Raw genomic sequence first — 17,695 nt, 5'->3', positions numbered from 1 at the left:
GTGAGCAGACGGGATGAAGGCTTTCTCTATATGACTTCCCAGTAGGAGTATCATCGCTCAGACAGAGTGAAAGTGAAGGACAGCGCTACAACCAGCCTCCATCTCCCCGCTACCAACCACTGGTTTCTGAGGTTGAACAGCTGGATTCAACAAGAGAAATAGAATTGGGGGTCACTCTGTCTTCATGGCAGGAGCAGGCTCTCTGTGTTGTATCGGATAGTTAGAGGCACGACATTTTCTGAACTTCAACAAAGAAAAGAAACGGGGGACAATCAAACGTAACTTTCAACTCAATCCGAGTGACAATCTGACCTTTAATATTGATGTGAGGGTCTTCTTGTCCGTGTGAGGGTAAGGTTGTGTACATTCAGTCTGGGCCTGGCTTAACACATGAAGCCCTCCTCTTGATGCTAATAATCCATTTCCCCATTATCCCTGCATTTTCATAATGGCCACCACATTGAGCATGCATAGCATAGCGTAGCACGGCGTAGCGTAGCGTAGCACGGCATAGCATTTAGCACGGCCGCCTCCCCATGCCCGTACAATAGGGTGCCACCCGCTGCAAAAACGAGAGACGGTGCGGTGCATCAAAGAATGATAACTAAGCGTTTTCTCCCTCTTGCATATCAAGAATTCAAGTAGAAAGACAAAAACAAAGGGGTGGGGGGGGGGGGCAGAGATAGTGACTCAAGCTGTGTGAAATGTAATATCAACCCTGAAGGGCTTTTTTTTGGCAACAAGTAAGAGAGTTGAGATTGTGGTGAGGTGTGAGGATGAGTGAATAAGGCATAAAGTATATCGGCCATGGACGATGGCACATGAGGTTTTCTGACGACACCAGAGAGGTTAGACACCCCCCGCCAGCCCGAGGCATATCTTGCTGTGCCGAGTGTTTCACAAAAACCTTTCCCTCCTTTGATCTCTCCAGTCTGGGATCTAAGATCGGGGCCAGGTGGACTTCTGTTTGAAGAAGAGCGACGTCGGCGAGGCGAAGCCAAGTTGTTGTTCGTCTGTCGTCTCTTCTATCTTCACGGCCGAGTCCTCACAGATACGCCTCTGCAACCTCACGCAAAACTTTGTTTGATTTTTATTTTCCAAGCCAGAACAAGGCAACCCTCCCCCTCCCCCCGACCCTTGGTGCTCAACAAATCAAAATGCCTCTCGAGGAAATTTGATTGAGACTTTGCGTGACCTTTGAACCATGCGGACGGGGCCGGGAGGCTGGCTCTCAGCCGACGGCGCTCCTAATGGGGAGTTAGAGAGCTGCGGTCGGATCGATCCTCCGGTTACCTTTTCCCCCGATTAGCATAATGTTAACATGGCCCTCATGTGGTCCGGGGATGGGATTCAACGTTTGATGGATGGGTCATTCATTAGAGCGGGCAGCGGGAGCACAGAGAATGAAAAGGGCAGCTGTATACTTTAAGCGTGAGTGACACAATGAGGATCAATTAGGCCTATTGATCTAACTGTTATTGAGTGGAAAGAGACACGAGATGTGCAGCTTCGGGCCCGATTGCCAGCACAGGAAAACGGGGGGATTCATAGAAAACTTAACTGGAAGGTTTGCATTGAAGTGAAAACACATAATGGAAGAATCATGAACAAAAGGACGATGGTAAAGTGGTGATGCACGTTTGAATGAGGATGCACATTGGATGGGTGTTCTATACTTCTCTGTGAGCACTCTGTACCCGTAATATGGTGCTTTTTACATTTTCTAATTTCTACTCCAATCATCGCTGATTATCTGCATCACGAAGCACCGATGAATCCGCTGAGTTTTACAGGACCACGAGGGGGAGGAGCGAGAGAATTCAAAATAAAAATGAGGAATGTTAAAAAACAACACGTGGGCCAGATGTTATGTACAAACAATGGTTAGGCAGCTTAGTGAATTAATTGCTTAGAAATAAAAATAAATTATTATAAAATAGATTTCTGTACATTTTACATATATATAGCAATATCTCTGCGTCTTGCCATTGAATTACAGATGAAAAAAAATAATAACTTCTCGACAAATTAACAACAACAAAAAAGCGTCTTTCGTGATTTTTACATCAATCCCACCCAAAGTTATGCCCTGTCATCTGATAGAACTTCATGTTGAAGGGCCTGTAGAAGTCCCGTAGCCTCTGCACCACCTCGGGGTCAATGTTGGGATGGGTCCGCCCTTTGGTTTTGCCTAGGCAGTGGGGCTTGCTGCTGCCCTCCGCCTTCTTGAGGCACGGGAAGCCCTTGGTCTGGTTGAAGTAAAAGTGTTTGTCTGTGATGATCCTCTTGAGGCCCAGGAAGTCCTGCACGCGGCCCAGCTCTCCGGCCGGGTCGCTGATCAGACGCTCGCCGCTCACAAACAGGATCTGCTCCATGGGGAAGTACTGCAGCCAGTTGTCCAGGTGCTTGGCGTAGATGCCGATCTGGACGGCGCTCCACGAGGTGTCGATGAGCCCCGTAGTCCTGTTTTTGAAGGTGAGGCTCTCGAAGGAGGGAATGTCGGGCTTCTTGGACAGCGTCTGCGTGTAGTCTGAGATGGCCCTGGTGACGGGGTCCCTCACCACCACGATCAGCTTGGTGTCCCGGGACATGGCGGATATCCGGGCCGGAGCCTCTCTGGTCACAAAGTAGCTGGGGGTTTTCTCCATGGTGATCTGGCCCTCCAGGGTCTTGGGCATCAGCTCCCTGTGAAGAGGAAAACGAGACAGGAAAAGGAGGTTAGGAAAAGATTAAGGTGGAGCGACGTCTTGCATAATGTAATCAAGCTGATGGAGTGTACTGTGTTCTGTAATCAATGACTCACTGAGCCTGTTTAGCCTTATTACAGGGCTCGAAAACCTATTAGTGCAGGCAGCTCTCCAACATCAACATGCCCTCTCACTCATAAGATATCTCACTTCTGACACAAAACAGGGACCTCTTGTTTACTACATAATCAAACACAGGGAAACATTTACGGGAATTTCTCAACATGAGCGACCCTGAATGGAACAATATGAGGGGATTTGTGTGCTGGTTTCTACTCCGACTCCATTAGATTATTTTTGAATATTTGTATAAATTAAAAATGTATGTAGATAATTCCATTATCTGATTTTTTCCTCAAACCTCACTGCGGGAAATAATGTTCCAAAGTGGTCAGACTTAATCGAAATCCACCCTCCTCTCTGTATACCATTAGAGAAAAAACAGCCTGCTGACTCAGGCTGACTGAAATGCAAAATAAAAAAAATGCCACAGTGCTGAAAGATGATGAGGCTTGTTTCAGAAAGGGAATCTGTTTTTTGGGGTTTGGTTTTGGGTGAGGGCTCGCCGATGGGCTTCACACAGATGCGTTACATGCAGACGTATAATCAAGAGGTACTTGAGAACAACTGGTTTTGAAAGGAAAAGTGAACACACTCCTCTCTCAAAAGAATTAGGTTTCACTATCGGTGGCCGACCGCAGCCTCGCAATTACGGCGAGGGCGATAAGAGCGGCTTTGACTGACATTGGGACACGGATCACCTTTCACCTCTTTGGCTACAATCGGAGACGTGAAAACCCCCTTCAAGGGACACGGAGAACCGAAAAGTGAAAATTAGCAGTTTAAAGCACTTGAAGGTGGAGGAACAAAGGATGGACGATAAGCGGAGATAAGACTCCTGTTAGTGTGTTGTACCCCCGAGCCTCGTCTTTGTTGTAAAGGAGAGTCTGGGGCACCGATACACCACTGAATCAGGACCAGACTGGGATCATAAATAAACAGGCCGCCAATCTCACACCACTCACTTTGATTTACCAATTTCATTTGGCATTTTTAACACTGGCCTGGCACTCTGGGCCAATCATCGGACCATCTGACGATTCTCTCAGGGCCAATGATGGCGAGTACGGGCCTGAGCTCATTAACAACCTATTAAAAATCTGAACACATCACAGCATGGGGTTTTATGCAAGCAAAACATTCCTGGAGCAAAACTGCAAACATCCCATTAAGAACACACACATTTATTATCTGCCACAACTTCAAACTGCACCCTCCTAAATGTCCTCAAGGAATATAAACCAAACAGCACCGTTGGTCATTCTCCCGGTGACACAATTGTGATACGGCCTGCAAAGCTTTTTGTCCTTCCTTTTGCTAACATACAAAAAAAAAAAGACTCCCAAAGAGGCAAATGGCTTCCCATCTAATCCGATTTCAACATGACAATACGGCACGGAGATAGGGAGGAGGCCTGCGATACAATGTGCATAGTGATAGATTATGCTGATCCAAGCACAGGGATTTTTTTGTGTGTTGGGGGTTGGACGAGTGTAAAATGAGGGGATGGTTGGACAGTGAGGGGAAAGGAGTGATGAGGAAACGCCTAAAAATGCGCCAAATCCGCAAGAAGAGACCCCCCCATCCCCCTAATAAAAAAACTCTCCACCCCTGACTTTGCCCACTCTCTCTGCCCAAAGAGTCAGGAAGAGAGAGAAGAGAGGAGGGGAGGGGGAGGGATTTTAGTGGGACGAGTAGCTCTCGGAGAAACAATGCCTATTATGCTCCTTTTTGATTTATGAGGTGCTGCTTTTAAAGATTCCGTCAGCAAACAGCCAATTCTGTGACACCGGGCTCCTCTTTTTTCCTGCTTTTCTTTGAAAGTGAACCATTGTCCCTGAGCGGAGGGGTGAGCAGGGCAGCGGTCAGGGCGGTGGGGCGGGGATGGGGGGGCAGGGTGGAGAGGGGGCAGATAGAGGAGACCAGGGGGGGAGAGAGGGAGGGGTGCTTATCGAGGCCTGAGTGGAGCACTTCTCCGTCCTCCTCAACCTCGAGTGAGAGAAGCCTTTTGGAGGGCTCTTAAGTGGGACGTGTGCCAAAATTGCCCTGCAAACATCACCCCGTCCCCCTTGGATACCAAGACCCCACCATCCAATCAGGGAAACATCAAACTGAATTCAGACATCGTGATGATCAACTTTTGCCTTGCTTGTACTTTCCCGTGACAAACATCTGTCAAACCTTGCCTCTCTGCACCTTTGTGCGTTGAGGACATTTCCAAGTTAAAAGACAGCGATAAGACACAAAACAGAAGCCCCTTGTCACATGACAGCATCAGACAGGGGGGCCCGGCACAGTGGCCCTTTGGCCTTTTGTTTTAAAGAGCCCTCATCCTGGTGGAGATAAACGGCAGGCGAGGAAAAAAGGGTTATTTCTGTCTGATGCTTCTGCCTCCCCCTCCTGTCATGTTTGATCTGATGATAACGGGCTGCCGCCGAGCCTCCGTGTCACACGGCGCCGCTGAACAAAATGACCGGGTTTTTGCTCGTAGACAAAAGGAAAGGAAAAAGCTATTTGGTGCGTCTGTCAGATTTTTCTGTTCGATACAAAAGGGTTTTTTCCAATTGTCTCACGTGTCTGGATGTTGTAAGCATTTGAATCTCAAATTAGGGTTTGTTTATTTGAATGCAGACAAATCCGAGGGCACTTTGTATCCACCGGCGAAGGGGAGGGCGTGGCTGCACTGTGATGGGAGAGATGCCTGTTACTACGGCTGGGAGACCCTGGAGCAAGTCATCTCCCCGTGGGAGGTAACACTGATCAGCACTCTTAAAGCTGGATTAAACAAGACACACAAAATCAGAACAAAACAAATCAGCTATGTTTCTTTCCATTAACCCCCCCCCCCCCCCCCCCAGACAATCAAGCCTTGAGGTCCGACAGCAGAGTGACACTTCACATGTGGGAAGACGGAGAGGGAGGAAATGAGGGAAGAAGCACTGAAAGGCTCCCTTTCTTTTTTCCAAGGGCCTCTAAACGCGAGCACTTCACACGAACCGCCGCGGTGGACACACCAGCGATTTCAAGCTAACACAAAGAATCTTTATTCCTCGTTGGGCCGATAGAGATCTGGAGCGGCCGCTAAACGTGTTCGAAATGTGATCTTTTTTTCCGCTGCCGGAGCATTTGAGCGAACGGCGTGCATTTCTGAAGACAATACGTGACATCTGTAAGAAATCTCCGTCCTGGACAGTCGGGAGGATGATCCACGCAGTCCCCTTCATGCTTTCACTTATGAGTCACCGTTAAATGAAAGCTCCCTGTTCTGTTGTGTTTTTTAAAGCTCTCGGCTCACAGTGGGAAGCCTCCATGCTATGGAAATGGAAGCGAAGTGAGCAAAATGTTTATGCAACGCATACGCACACACACACATTACTGGGACTACAAAGGGAAGGAAGGCAACGCACGCCTGAATATTTTCAAAGTAGCATTTAAGCGCACACAGAAGCCAGACATTTTGAAATATACTCCACTGTGCCTGGAGTCTGACATTATGTTTAACCACAGAGCATGGCTTTGGCTGTAAATTAAAAAGAATAGAGGAGGATGGTTTATGGGCCTGTCGGGACGCGGGGAGAGAGAGAGAGAGAGAGAGAGAGGGAGACAGAGAGAGAGTCTCTGCTTTCGGGCCCTCAGAGTGGAGTCCAGGTGCTAGTATGTGGCCACTTAGAGCTTTTTGACAGTTCATTTCCTGGCTGAGAAGAGCCAGAGATCTCTGCTTAAAAGTGAGGCCGTGCAGGAGTGTATTCCTGAAGGGTGTCATACATCTCTGGCTTTGTGTACCAAAAAAAAACCAAACCATGCACTTGCCGTTTCTCCATCTATGCGAGTCTTTCACACCTGCTTGTAAGTGGACACCAGCAGGATGAATCCTGAGCGACGCTGCAGCTTCATCAAGACTCAACCGTCAGCGCTCCTTCCTCCGAGCACAAGGTTTCACATTAACAGGCTTCACTGAATAATGGTGTCACTGGAAACTCAGGAAGGTGGCCGAGTGGAAGCCCCCCTCCGAACCATCCGTGTGCTAAAAGGATTAATAATGCAGGCTGGCCTAGTATGACACACTGGGCCTGGGCCCTGCATGGGATGATGCAGCTACGAGGAGGGTTTGAAAGCTAAATTCCTCCTTTGGGATTACCGGGACCAGTGGCCCTCCAGTTCTAATGATCAGATCAATCAAAAGGTAGGGAGATCCAGATGCAAAGCAGAAGTTACAGAAGATTAGAACATTTCCACGAACAAGAGTGAAAAGAAGGGAGTCTGGGACGACAGGATCTAAGGTCTAAGTGGAATAAAGTGGAGCCATTTTAAGCTTTCCCAGAACAACACATGCTGAGGCAGAGCGATGGCCGAACTGATAGGAACCTTCATCTACTTTCTCGCTCCGAGACACTTTGACACCCAAACTCTGCGCTGGAGTCCCGATCCGGTTGATGAATGGCGTCTCCCAGACCCCCCTTTCAACCCCGGGGAGAAGGCTGCACTGTGTCAGAGCGGCCTGGGAATCTACTGACCCTCCGTGTAAACACAGCGGCTAGAACCCAACCCACGTAGAACCCGTCCATCCATCATTTTCTTTCACTGGAACCGGGGGAGTCGTACTTTGCCATAGCGGAGTGTGTAGGAGAGTGAATGACACAGAGAGCGAAGACAGAGATGGAGAGAGGGAGAGAGAGATGGAGAGATGGAGAGAGGGGGGAGTCGGGCCTTTGCGGGCGCCGACCATCCAGACCGGGTTTTGGGCTCGTACCCAACCTGGGTTTTGGAGGCAACATCAGACACTGGTGAGGAGGAATAAATAAATAGAGAACTAACCGCCACATATATTGTCATGGACTACATGGGGTCAGACACCCCAGCAGCACATTAGGCCCAGCCACAGCATCACCCCCCCCCCACCTCCACCTCAGTTACGTCCTGAAAATACTTGAGTGACGCCGAGACGTCTTATGTGGTCGCCTTGTGAAGGGGCAGCGTCGCGGAGGCATGGCAAGCACAAATTATTCAATTCGGGGAGTAATTATCATTTTCCCCCCACTTGGAAAATCTGTTTTTGAGTATATTTGTTGACTATTTGGCACGTTTGGAAAACAACACAGCCCAAAAAGGCTTTTTTCAAGCCCCGGGGAACCACATCAGCCTGTGGCATAGACGGCTGCAAGGAATTACTGAGTGTTAATAACCCTGCAGTGAAGCGGAGGAGTCCGCCATGTGGTATAAATAAAACAGAGGAGTTGGTGAAAGGGATGGTGGAGGGTAGAAAATAGAAATACCTCCTCCCCTCTTCCTTCTCATGAATGTGCAACAACATGCTGTCTGCAAAGCTTTCAAAAAGCCCCCCACCAAAAAGAAGCATACACTTTTCCATCTTCAGAGAGGTGGAAGATCCCACCCGTTTGGTAACACTTAACTCAACCTCTCAGCGCTTTCACACAAGTCCATCCACCTGAAAGTCCGCGCTGCGTGAGCCGGCAAGAAAACCCTCGCCAGCAGAGACCCGCTCTTTGAAATCCACCATTTAGGCCATATTACCCGGGAATTTGTTTAGCGCTTGTAATCCTCGCTAATCAGTGTGTTTGCTCTGGGTGTTTGCCGAAGGCGTTAGCCCCCCGCCCCCCCGAAGCTAGCCACACATTCCAGCGCTCCGTCAGGATCAGGACGCCATAGGCTGACAGCTCGGTGGACCGTGAGACAGGGTGAAAAACAACAACAACAACAATGGAGGGGTTGCAGGTGTGTGTGTGTGTGTGTGTGTGTGTGTGTGTGTGTGTGTGTGTGTGTGTGTGTGTGTGTGTGTGTGCAGGCAGAATCAGCCATTCTGACTGATTTCCTGACACTTGACATGCACCGAGAGGCACACGACTCCTTGATCTAGCTACAGCAAAGATGAATAAAAGATGAAACAGACTGGAGAAGAACACAGGCTACATGCCACCACCCCCACTCCCTCGATGCACACACACACACACACACACACAGAGAGAGAGAGAGGGAGCAAAGCAAGCTACTTTGCATCCTGTTTGAATTGGCTGTCATGCGTAACTGCCTGCACACCTTTTTTTGAAGACAGGTGAACTACAAAGTGTGTGTCTCGAGGAGAAGAGGGGATTTCCTCTCTTCTGTGTCACTCAGTGAAGCCAGGAGCTTCCTGTGCATTTGGACTATTATTTTATTTTGCTTCCCCACGCTGCAGCTGTTGCAGGTTAATGGTTTACAAAATTCCCGAAGACAGCCCGCCTCCCGAGCGAACGTATAATTAGCTAAATTGAGTAACGATAGAACCGGCCACGACAATTAACCTGCTGCTTTCCGAGATGGAAAGAGCAGAACTCCTTCAGGCGTTTTCTTTGGATTGGAGCCGAGATTTTGTCTCCTACAATATCTGGGAGCACGGCGAAGACAAGATAATTACTGTTAAGAACATCAGGCACCGGGGTTTTCTGTTTTTTTAACCATTTCTGCCTCCAAAACGCTGCCACATAAGCAGACGTGGAGCTACAGGAGCACGCTTCCACATTCATTCAAGAGCACGATGACAAACGCTTTCACCTCTCCGCTGTATCTCCGTCACTGAACCTCTTGGTCTGAAGTGAAACAGGATCTGGTCTAACTCTGTGCCAGGAAGTGATTTTGTGAGGGAAGGGAACGATGCAAACAAGAATAATAGGAAGCGATATTTGAGAAATTAGATTAATAGTATATGTCAGCCATCGGCCAGAAGACTTCAGATGATGTTTGTTTTCAACAGTCACGTAAAGTTCTCTTCTTCTTCTTCTTCTTCTTCTTCTTCTTCTTCTTCTTCTTCTTCTTCTTCTTCTTCACTTGATATCTACTTGCCTTTTTCCAGAATTAGAAAGCACTCACATATTTCTTTGCCCAAAAAAAGGCAGAATGCTCCATATTTCTCAGTTGAAATTCTGCAGAATTTTTTATTATGGTTTGGATTAAATTATACGCACAGAGATAAAAAAAAAAATCATAGGGTAACACATGCCACATATCTTTCCATTTGAGTCCAGTTGTTCCTGAGAGAACTGCACATATAGTGAGATCAGTCAGGCTTCTAAAGGAAAGACGATAACAACCTTTTAAAAGAGTTAGAATAATCCACACAGACAACCTGCTTGTTCCTAAACCCTTACTTTTAACCAAAGTTATTAGACATCCTGCTATTTTTATTTAAAAAAAAAGTCTAAAGTCAGAGCAGAAATGTAGCAGATTTGCCGGATCCAGAAAGATACAGCGGTTTCCAGATTGTGATCAGTTAAACAAAAGGGGAGAGGGAAAAACTACCACGGTGGTGGAAAATAATTGGAAGCGAGTTGAGCTTGGCCAGGTTGTCTTGGAGTCGAGCTGAAGCGTTCCTGCAGCTCTTAGGAGAGAGAGAGAGAGAGAGAGTGAGAGAGAGAGAGAGAGAGAGAGAGAGAGAGAGAGACAGCAGCAGCTCTGGGAGCAGATCTAAACGGAGAGAGTGACTAGTGTCGAGCAGCCGTGGTGCAGAGAGACAACTTCTAATGAGCTCTGCTCTTTTACTGCCAGGCGGATGGAAACCTCAGGAGACATCAGCATCTCTCACTGTGTGTGTGTGTGTGTGTGTGTGTGTGTGTGTGTGTGTGTGTGTGTGTGTGTGTGTGTCCTCTCTTCCCAGAGGCAAGGCACCCTAATGGCCACCTCTGGGATTGCTACCTGGGACAAAGTGAAGCTTTGCAGGTTTTACCATCATTACTTTCTCCACCTTGGGCTCAACTACACGGCCTTTTCTACGGAGTTCCCCCTGACGAGGCCAAAGATTAACAAAACCATAGAAGAGTGTTTTTCTTTCTTCTGCCTCGAGGGCAACTTTTTAATGCGCTAAATAGGGTTTATTTAGCAGCAATGAATGACCATTAACTCTGGAGGGAGGATGTCTGGTTTGGTTCTGACATGTGCAGCAACATCCAAATTATCACCTCATTAAAAATCTGCTTAATTCACACTTAGCACAAGAGGGAGGGGTTTGCTTCCTGGCTGTACTTCCTTTATTCATCGACTTGATCGCATAAGGAACCAGACAGACATGCTGTATCGGCGGTAACATGAGCCAGAGTGAAGGAGCACAACTGTCCGCGCTTAAAAAAAAAAAGAGCATGTGTGCGTGCCTGTGTGTTTTTTGTTTGCATTAAGCGTGTGAATTCAAAGTGTGTGTGTGAGTGTTTGACAAAAAGTTCCTCTCAGGCTCTGTGGCTTTTATCCTCAGCTCCAGCAGGAGGTTCCTGGACTGTGGCGGCCATATTGTCTTCGCTGGTGTGGGTCGTGCTCACCATCAGGAGGCGGGGGGAGAAGGAAGGGGGGGGCAGGCCACAGTGCAGCACCGCCACTCCCCTCTCCATAGGTCTCCCCTTTCACAATTAACCGCTTGTAATTTGGGGATGAAAGCTGCCTTTTCTCCGCTTCACTCTCTGTTCCGGGATGAGCCGGAGAGCTCCACGCTGACCGAAGGCCTCTCTGAGAAGCAGCCACTTGTGGTCCCCCCCCGCCCCCCTCCACCCAGGATCAGACGAACAGAGCGTGACGTGCGACCCTATTCTTGCACACCAGCCGAGCAAGTGCACAGCTGGAGAACGGAGAAAAGCAGTTCATAAGGGAGGGATTTGAGAGGTGATGTTCGGAGGAGGAACCATTAACAAATAATCCACTCATTTGAGGAACACAAGGGTGGACGTTTAGACAACACGGAGTGTTCAGGATTGAACCCGGAGGACGTGGATGTCAGCTGCACGGCCGGCCGGCTGGAGTTCCAGGAATTAGGAAACAAGCGGAGCGCCAACAGTATCTGACTCTTCTAGAGGTGTGTGACTCACTGAAGAGTCACTTCAAGTTCCAGCCCTTATTGATTCTGTCAAGTTTTTAAAACTAAACTGTCAGTTATTTACATAACCCAGTCCCCCCAACCCCCCCGAGGAACGGCTATGAAATCCCCAGTGGGGCTCGTAGGTTCCAGCAGCTTTCTGTAGCCCTGCAGATGGTCAACACACACATCCTGTCAGCGAGCAGACGTGGGTCTGACCCCAGCTCTACACATTACCTCCAATCAGGCCTGACCAATCAATACTCCCCGAGGAGTGTGTGCCACGCTGTCTGAGTTTCATTCTTTTGTGACCAGAGAGACAAAAAATATATATTTGAGGCCTCGTCACAGGACTTTATACCTCCCGGCTTTCTACATAACATGAACACAAACGTCTTCGCCAGGGCTCCGCGGAGCCAGGTGGCCTCTTATGGGCACAGGAAGGGAGGAGGGGAGGAGGGGAGGAAGGGAGGAAGGGAGGAGGGCGAGGTCAGCGGCAACAGAGAGTGGATGGGTCACCTACGTGGTAAACAGGGGCGCCCCTGTGGTGAGCAGATAAAAGGACGTGCACCCATCCAGAACCGTCACTGACGAGGCCGGGACCAACCACTACCGGGGGGGGGGGGCTTTAGATAACGCCTTTCAACAGCACAGACTTCCGGAAACATCCGAAGTCTGATAGCGGAACGTTTTCTTTTCTAAAAAAGGAGCCTCCTTTTTCAACAATGCACCACTTTTCCTTTTCTGTGTGTGTGTGTGTGTGTGTGTGTGTGTGTGTAGCTTCTACTGACGCTGCTTTGTAAGTGTGTTTACCTCCACGCCGTTTCATACTGACTAGATACAAAGGTTGACCAGAGACACATCCTGCTCGGTGGATGGCTTCAATCCCACCAGTCTCTCTGGAGCGACTGAATTCTAACCTTTGATCACGGACCACATCACACACACACACACACACAAACACACACACACTGACCACTAAATAGTCCAGCATGCGTACATGCACACTGCATTATTATGAGTATTCCACCTTAAATATGTCCTGCTACAGATATCATTTCTGACTTATTCCACAAACAAGTTAAACTTATCTTCACGACGCAACAAAAAAGCGACATCACGATCCACACACCACCCACGTGGCCACGTTCTGCTCTCCAACATGTTTCCCGAGCTGCTCGTTCCAAAACGCTGCAGCCACTCCGAAGGGAGGAGGAGCCAACGCCGTCAAAACGGCCGGGGCCCCACCGACAGGCGAGCTGAGACCAGAGCCCGCGACACGACAGCAAAACCGCAGCACAGTAATTATATATCAAAGCCCCCTTCATAGCCAATAGGGCTAAATGGAATATGAAGAGAGCGTTACGCACCACAGACTGACAGGGCGAAATGATGCCGCAGTCAACAAGAGTTAGGAGTAAATAAAACGTCTGTTGTTTTAAGGGAGAGCCAGAGCGGCGTGGAAAGAGTCAACGGTTCAGCTGCCCGAGTCAGTTTGTTAAAAGTGGCCTGACCCTGTAAAGAAACTGCAAAAACTGAGAAATTCATACATATATGCAATAATATAATATGGAATATATATATATATATATATATATATATATATATATTAATGTCTACGTTTTTTCATATAAATATATATATTAAAAAACACAGACAAGCTCACAACTGCCCAAAATAAAACTAAAGTTGGTCGTGCTCTTGAACTTTGGTGCAAACGTCCCATAAAGTCTCACAGAAGCAAAATCACTGCATTTAAAAAAAACAACAACAAAAAACTACATTTCCTCTTTGGCTTTTTCATGGTTTTTATAAGTGAATATTTTGTGGGTTGTTAAACGTCCGCTTGTCTCGATAATGCAACTTCTCTGCCTTTTCTCCCCTGTTTCTCTTTGCTTTGGAAAAAGTGCCAAAAAAAAGTACTTGCAACGTAACTTTTATTGCCACAAACTACAGAGCAGCAAATAAAACAAAACACACAAGAATACTTGCTCCCACTGCCGAGCCCAGCCTGTTTAAACACCGTGTGTGGGTTATTAACCTTTTCAGGAATTTACTCAATGAATTTGAAATTAATTTATGCACTTTTTTGACTAAACACCAGTCAAGTCAACATTCACCAAAACCACCACAACAGGTGTGAATAGAAACGGAGAAAGAATGAGGCAGCGCTCTTGTTCGTAGTGTGGCCTGTGGAGCTCCGAATCCCTCTTTCCATGTGTGCGTGTGTGTGTGTGTGTGTGTGTGTTCCTTGGGGCCGGTTCATGCATGACCTCACTGTGAAAATGTGTACCTCCTGATACAAGGACCCCTCGGTCAAAAGCATGAATCATGTGTTTGTCTTTGGCACAAATAAAAACTGTCAAAGTACATCAGAAATCCACAATAAGACTTGTTATCGCCACCTCCATTCATCCCCCCCCCCCCCCTGTTCCCTCTATGGCTGCATTTACTCGCTGGGATTCCAGCTCTAAATGTGCGTCCATGGGGGAGGCGAAGATGATGCAAGATTCAACAGTGGATGGCAGCGAGATTGTGCAAATGGATAAACAAGGAGAGGTGAGTTGCTCAACACACACACACACACACACACACACACACTCGTCATGAACGACCCTCACCGTCAGCACATCATATCCCACACAATATGTTTCTATAGTGCGCAATTTTTGCCCTCGGTGTAGAACATTCAGGCGTCCATCTCCAGTATCTGGTCCTAACGGGGAACTTTGAGGACTCAGCAATGATTTCCTTCCTCAGGCCATTAACAAATAGAAATAAGTAACCCCCCCACACACTACGGGATTGCTTACACCAGCTGTTACACTGAAACATACATTTTTTTCTTCCATTCTTCCATAAAAATATGTCAAGACAGCTTCTCAAACCAAGAGCCCTTCTATAAGAGACAAACAAAGTGGAGGGAGGGTTTTGTTTGGATATCCTGTTGCAGCATGAAATGCCTCATAGAAAAAAAAAAAAAAGATCTTAAGTGTTCTCGAGTGTGTTTTGCTTTCAAAGTCGAATGACATTAAAAAGAAAATATGTTTGTACGTATTTCCGTGAGTCAGACTGAGGATATTTTTTGGCACCGACAGGAAAGTAAAATGGACCAAAAATGAGATTTAGCTCCCATTTCTCCTCAACTGAAAAACCTTGAGTCACGACTCAATTAAGATTTTATGGCGTAAAAAAGTAGCAAACAGCACTTTTCACGACCTATAGAAAAGTATGAAATACTGCATGCGGCAGCCTCAAAGAGAAAACTGTGTTTAGTATCAAAGGAGGAAGGAAACTTCGGACAAATCTGTATTTTGAATGCGGAGAACACTTTTTCCCCCACTTTTTTGTCATGATGTGGAACATTGCTGGGGCCCCCTCCCTGCATATTTAATGTGCAGAATGAGAGCAAATCCCTCCTTTCAAAGGCCACCAAATAAAAAAAAATTAAAAAAAAGCTTGTTTTTAAGCAATTTGTCAATGAGCTTCTAACTTTGATAAAACACACAGGCGAAAAAAACTTTTGGCTGCATATCCAGTAAAAAAGAAAAATATACTAACCTGGATTTTAAACGGGATCTAATAGCCAATCAATACATTGATTTGACAAATGTAATAAACACGACGGGATTTACATGAGTTAGATAAAACACAACGAAAAACAAACTATTGGAAGTTTAAACAAACTGGCTGTTTGGTTTTATTCTAGCGGCTCGCTGGGGGGGGGGGCGGTATATTAACACGTTGTGATGTAAATGACGTTGTGATGTTAGTGACGACGTTAAGCGGTTTTGTTCTCAGAAGGATCCTCACTTTGTCTTGCAGATGATCCCGTTATTCCCTTTGACACAAGAATGACGCGTTCAGCTCTGTGAACACTATTAAACTGTTTTTACAAGATAATATCAATGTGATATTTAAAAAAATGACAAAGTAAAAAAAAAGTGGTGTAACAAGTGAAAAATAAAAAGTTAGCGGAATGTCTTCGTGGATCTTATCTCAGTGGGATCCGGCGGCCGGGCCTCACATCACAATGCATGCTGGTCAAAGGGAATCACATATCTGCGGGGTCACATTTTGTCACGAAGCGCGCTCACGCAAATGTAACAGGAGGTTTACTTGGTGGCAGCTGGAATCAGCACACTTCAATGCCAAACCCCGCTCACATTATAGAACGGAGTTTTATTTATTTAAAAAAAAAAAAAAAACGAGCTTTAATCGTCAAAACGAGAGGAAGGAAACAAACGAATAACTCCACATTTTCAGTGGAGAGAGAACGGACGCGTCACCGTGGAGGTGCAGTGTTCCTCCGCGTCCAATAGAGATCACTGCACATCGCAGAAAGCAGCCTGCCTGCAGCCGAGCAGCACCACAACGTCAAACAAGTCCACAATTAAAAAATAAACATTCAGCAAATAAAGTCCGCAGCAAAACATGCTAAAAAAAATGCCTGATTTAATTTATGAGCTATAATAAGCAGCGCGAGCCAACACGCCTGAGGTGGAAACGGACAGAATACAAAGAAAGAGTAACTGTTTGAATCTGGAATAAACTCCAAACCCCGCGGGATAATTACGGCAATGAAATTAATACGCGTGTATACATTTGGTGCACTTTTATGGGAAGGAACAAAACGAGCGTCCTTGTAAAGCAACTCAGAGTTAATTAGCTTCTCGGGCTGCGTCTAACACTGTTAATGTTTCTGGGAGGTGAATGAAGAAGCCTTGGGAAATTATCTACAGCCACAACACATTACAATGCATTATATATATATATATATATATATATATATATATATATATATATAAATATATAAATATATATATATATATAATAAAATAAAATAAAATAAAATAAAATAAAATAAAATAAAATAAAATAAAATATCAGCATAACTGTTTTTGCAGCATGATTCCTCCAATAACACTTTATAATAAAACCCTCTGCACACATCCAACCCTCGTCCACGCGCACAGCGAGCCGGCTCTCACCTGTACCACTCCAGTCCGTTCTCGTAGTTGCGGTCGAAGAAGTGCGGCTCCGCTCCCACGGCTCTGATGTCCGGATGAACCCGGAGAAACTCCAGCAGAGCCCGGGTGCCTCCCTTCTTCACGCCGATGATGATCGCCTGCGGCAGCTTCTTGCTCCCGGAGCCGTTGGAGAAGCTGGACATGGCGCTGGGCGCCGGCGCTCTCTGCCGCTCGCCCCGCATCTCGTCCCAGTCGTCGGCTCTGTCCGCCTCCGGCTCCGGCTCGTTATTGAGCAGGTCCCTGGACGCGGCGGTCCTGGTGGACGGCTCCTCGTAGTCGCTCTCTATATCCTCCCACGGCTGCGGCTTGGCCAGCAGCCTGGACACCAGGTCCGTCCGGCCGCTCTCTGTCCTCTTGCCCACCGCCGCGCCGGTCTCCCGGCCCCGGTAACCGTCCACCACCAAACTTGGCATGGTGGAGCAGTAGCCCACGCAGGAGTAGAGCATGTATACCCAGATGAAAAACATGATGCTGAGCAGTATTAGTTTCTTCTTCACGGGGCTGGACCAGAGGGCATGCAGGCTGTGACACACCAGGCTATATTCCATAAGCCTGTCGGTTGAAAATCATATCCGAGCGGCGCATATTTGCCCAATCACTCCCGGAGGCACCGCGACAATCCTCGCAAAATTACGCACATGCTCACCTAAAACCTCCAAATTAAAAACAACTTAAATAAATGTAAAAAGAGAAGCTAATCTAAATACAATGGTAGAGAATGATACATCCGGGAATGAAACGGTGGATTTGTAATCATAGTTCTGGCTACAATATGGAAGATTGTTGAGCCGCGAGACGCGCAACGCGGAGCAGCTCCGGGCTCATCTCAGGTTTGTTAAAAGTGCTGCTGGAGCACGAGACCTTATAGAGAGGCGCGCGGGGGAGCGACAGCGGCGGTGGCCAATGGGCGCGCGGAGGGTAAATATGCAGCCGTTTGTTGATAGGAGCGGGCCAATGGGAGGGAGGCGCGGGCGGTGTCCCAGCCCCCGTGGGAGCCGCCGCGGCGCGCGAGATGGGATGTGTGCGCGAGA

The 17,695-nt window shown here is 47.3% G+C and overlaps 1 protein-coding gene across 1 annotated transcript; it reads right to left on the bottom strand.

Annotated features, from left to right (window-relative positions):
* Positions 1-758: 758 nt before the first annotated feature.
* On the bottom strand, positions 759-17,483 carry hs3st3b1b (heparan sulfate (glucosamine) 3-O-sulfotransferase 3B1b). The gene is made up of 2 exons (XM_084002133.1): positions 16,626-17,483; positions 759-2,685 (listed from the first exon to the last, which is right to left on the bottom strand). Exons 1-2 carry the CDS (start codon positions 17,210-17,212, stop codon positions 2,067-2,069), a joined length of 1,206 nt encoding a protein of 401 aa, XP_083858259.1. The 5' UTR covers positions 17,213-17,483; the 3' UTR covers positions 759-2,066.
* Between the last annotated feature and the right edge of the window lie 212 nt (positions 17,484-17,695).

This window comes from Eutrigla gurnardus (assembly GCF_963514095.1).
Source record: "Eutrigla gurnardus genome assembly, chromosome: 22".
Lineage (NCBI taxonomy): Eukaryota > Metazoa > Chordata > Actinopteri > Perciformes > Triglidae > Eutrigla > Eutrigla gurnardus.
This window is presented reverse-complemented; position numbering and strand designations above follow the sequence as displayed.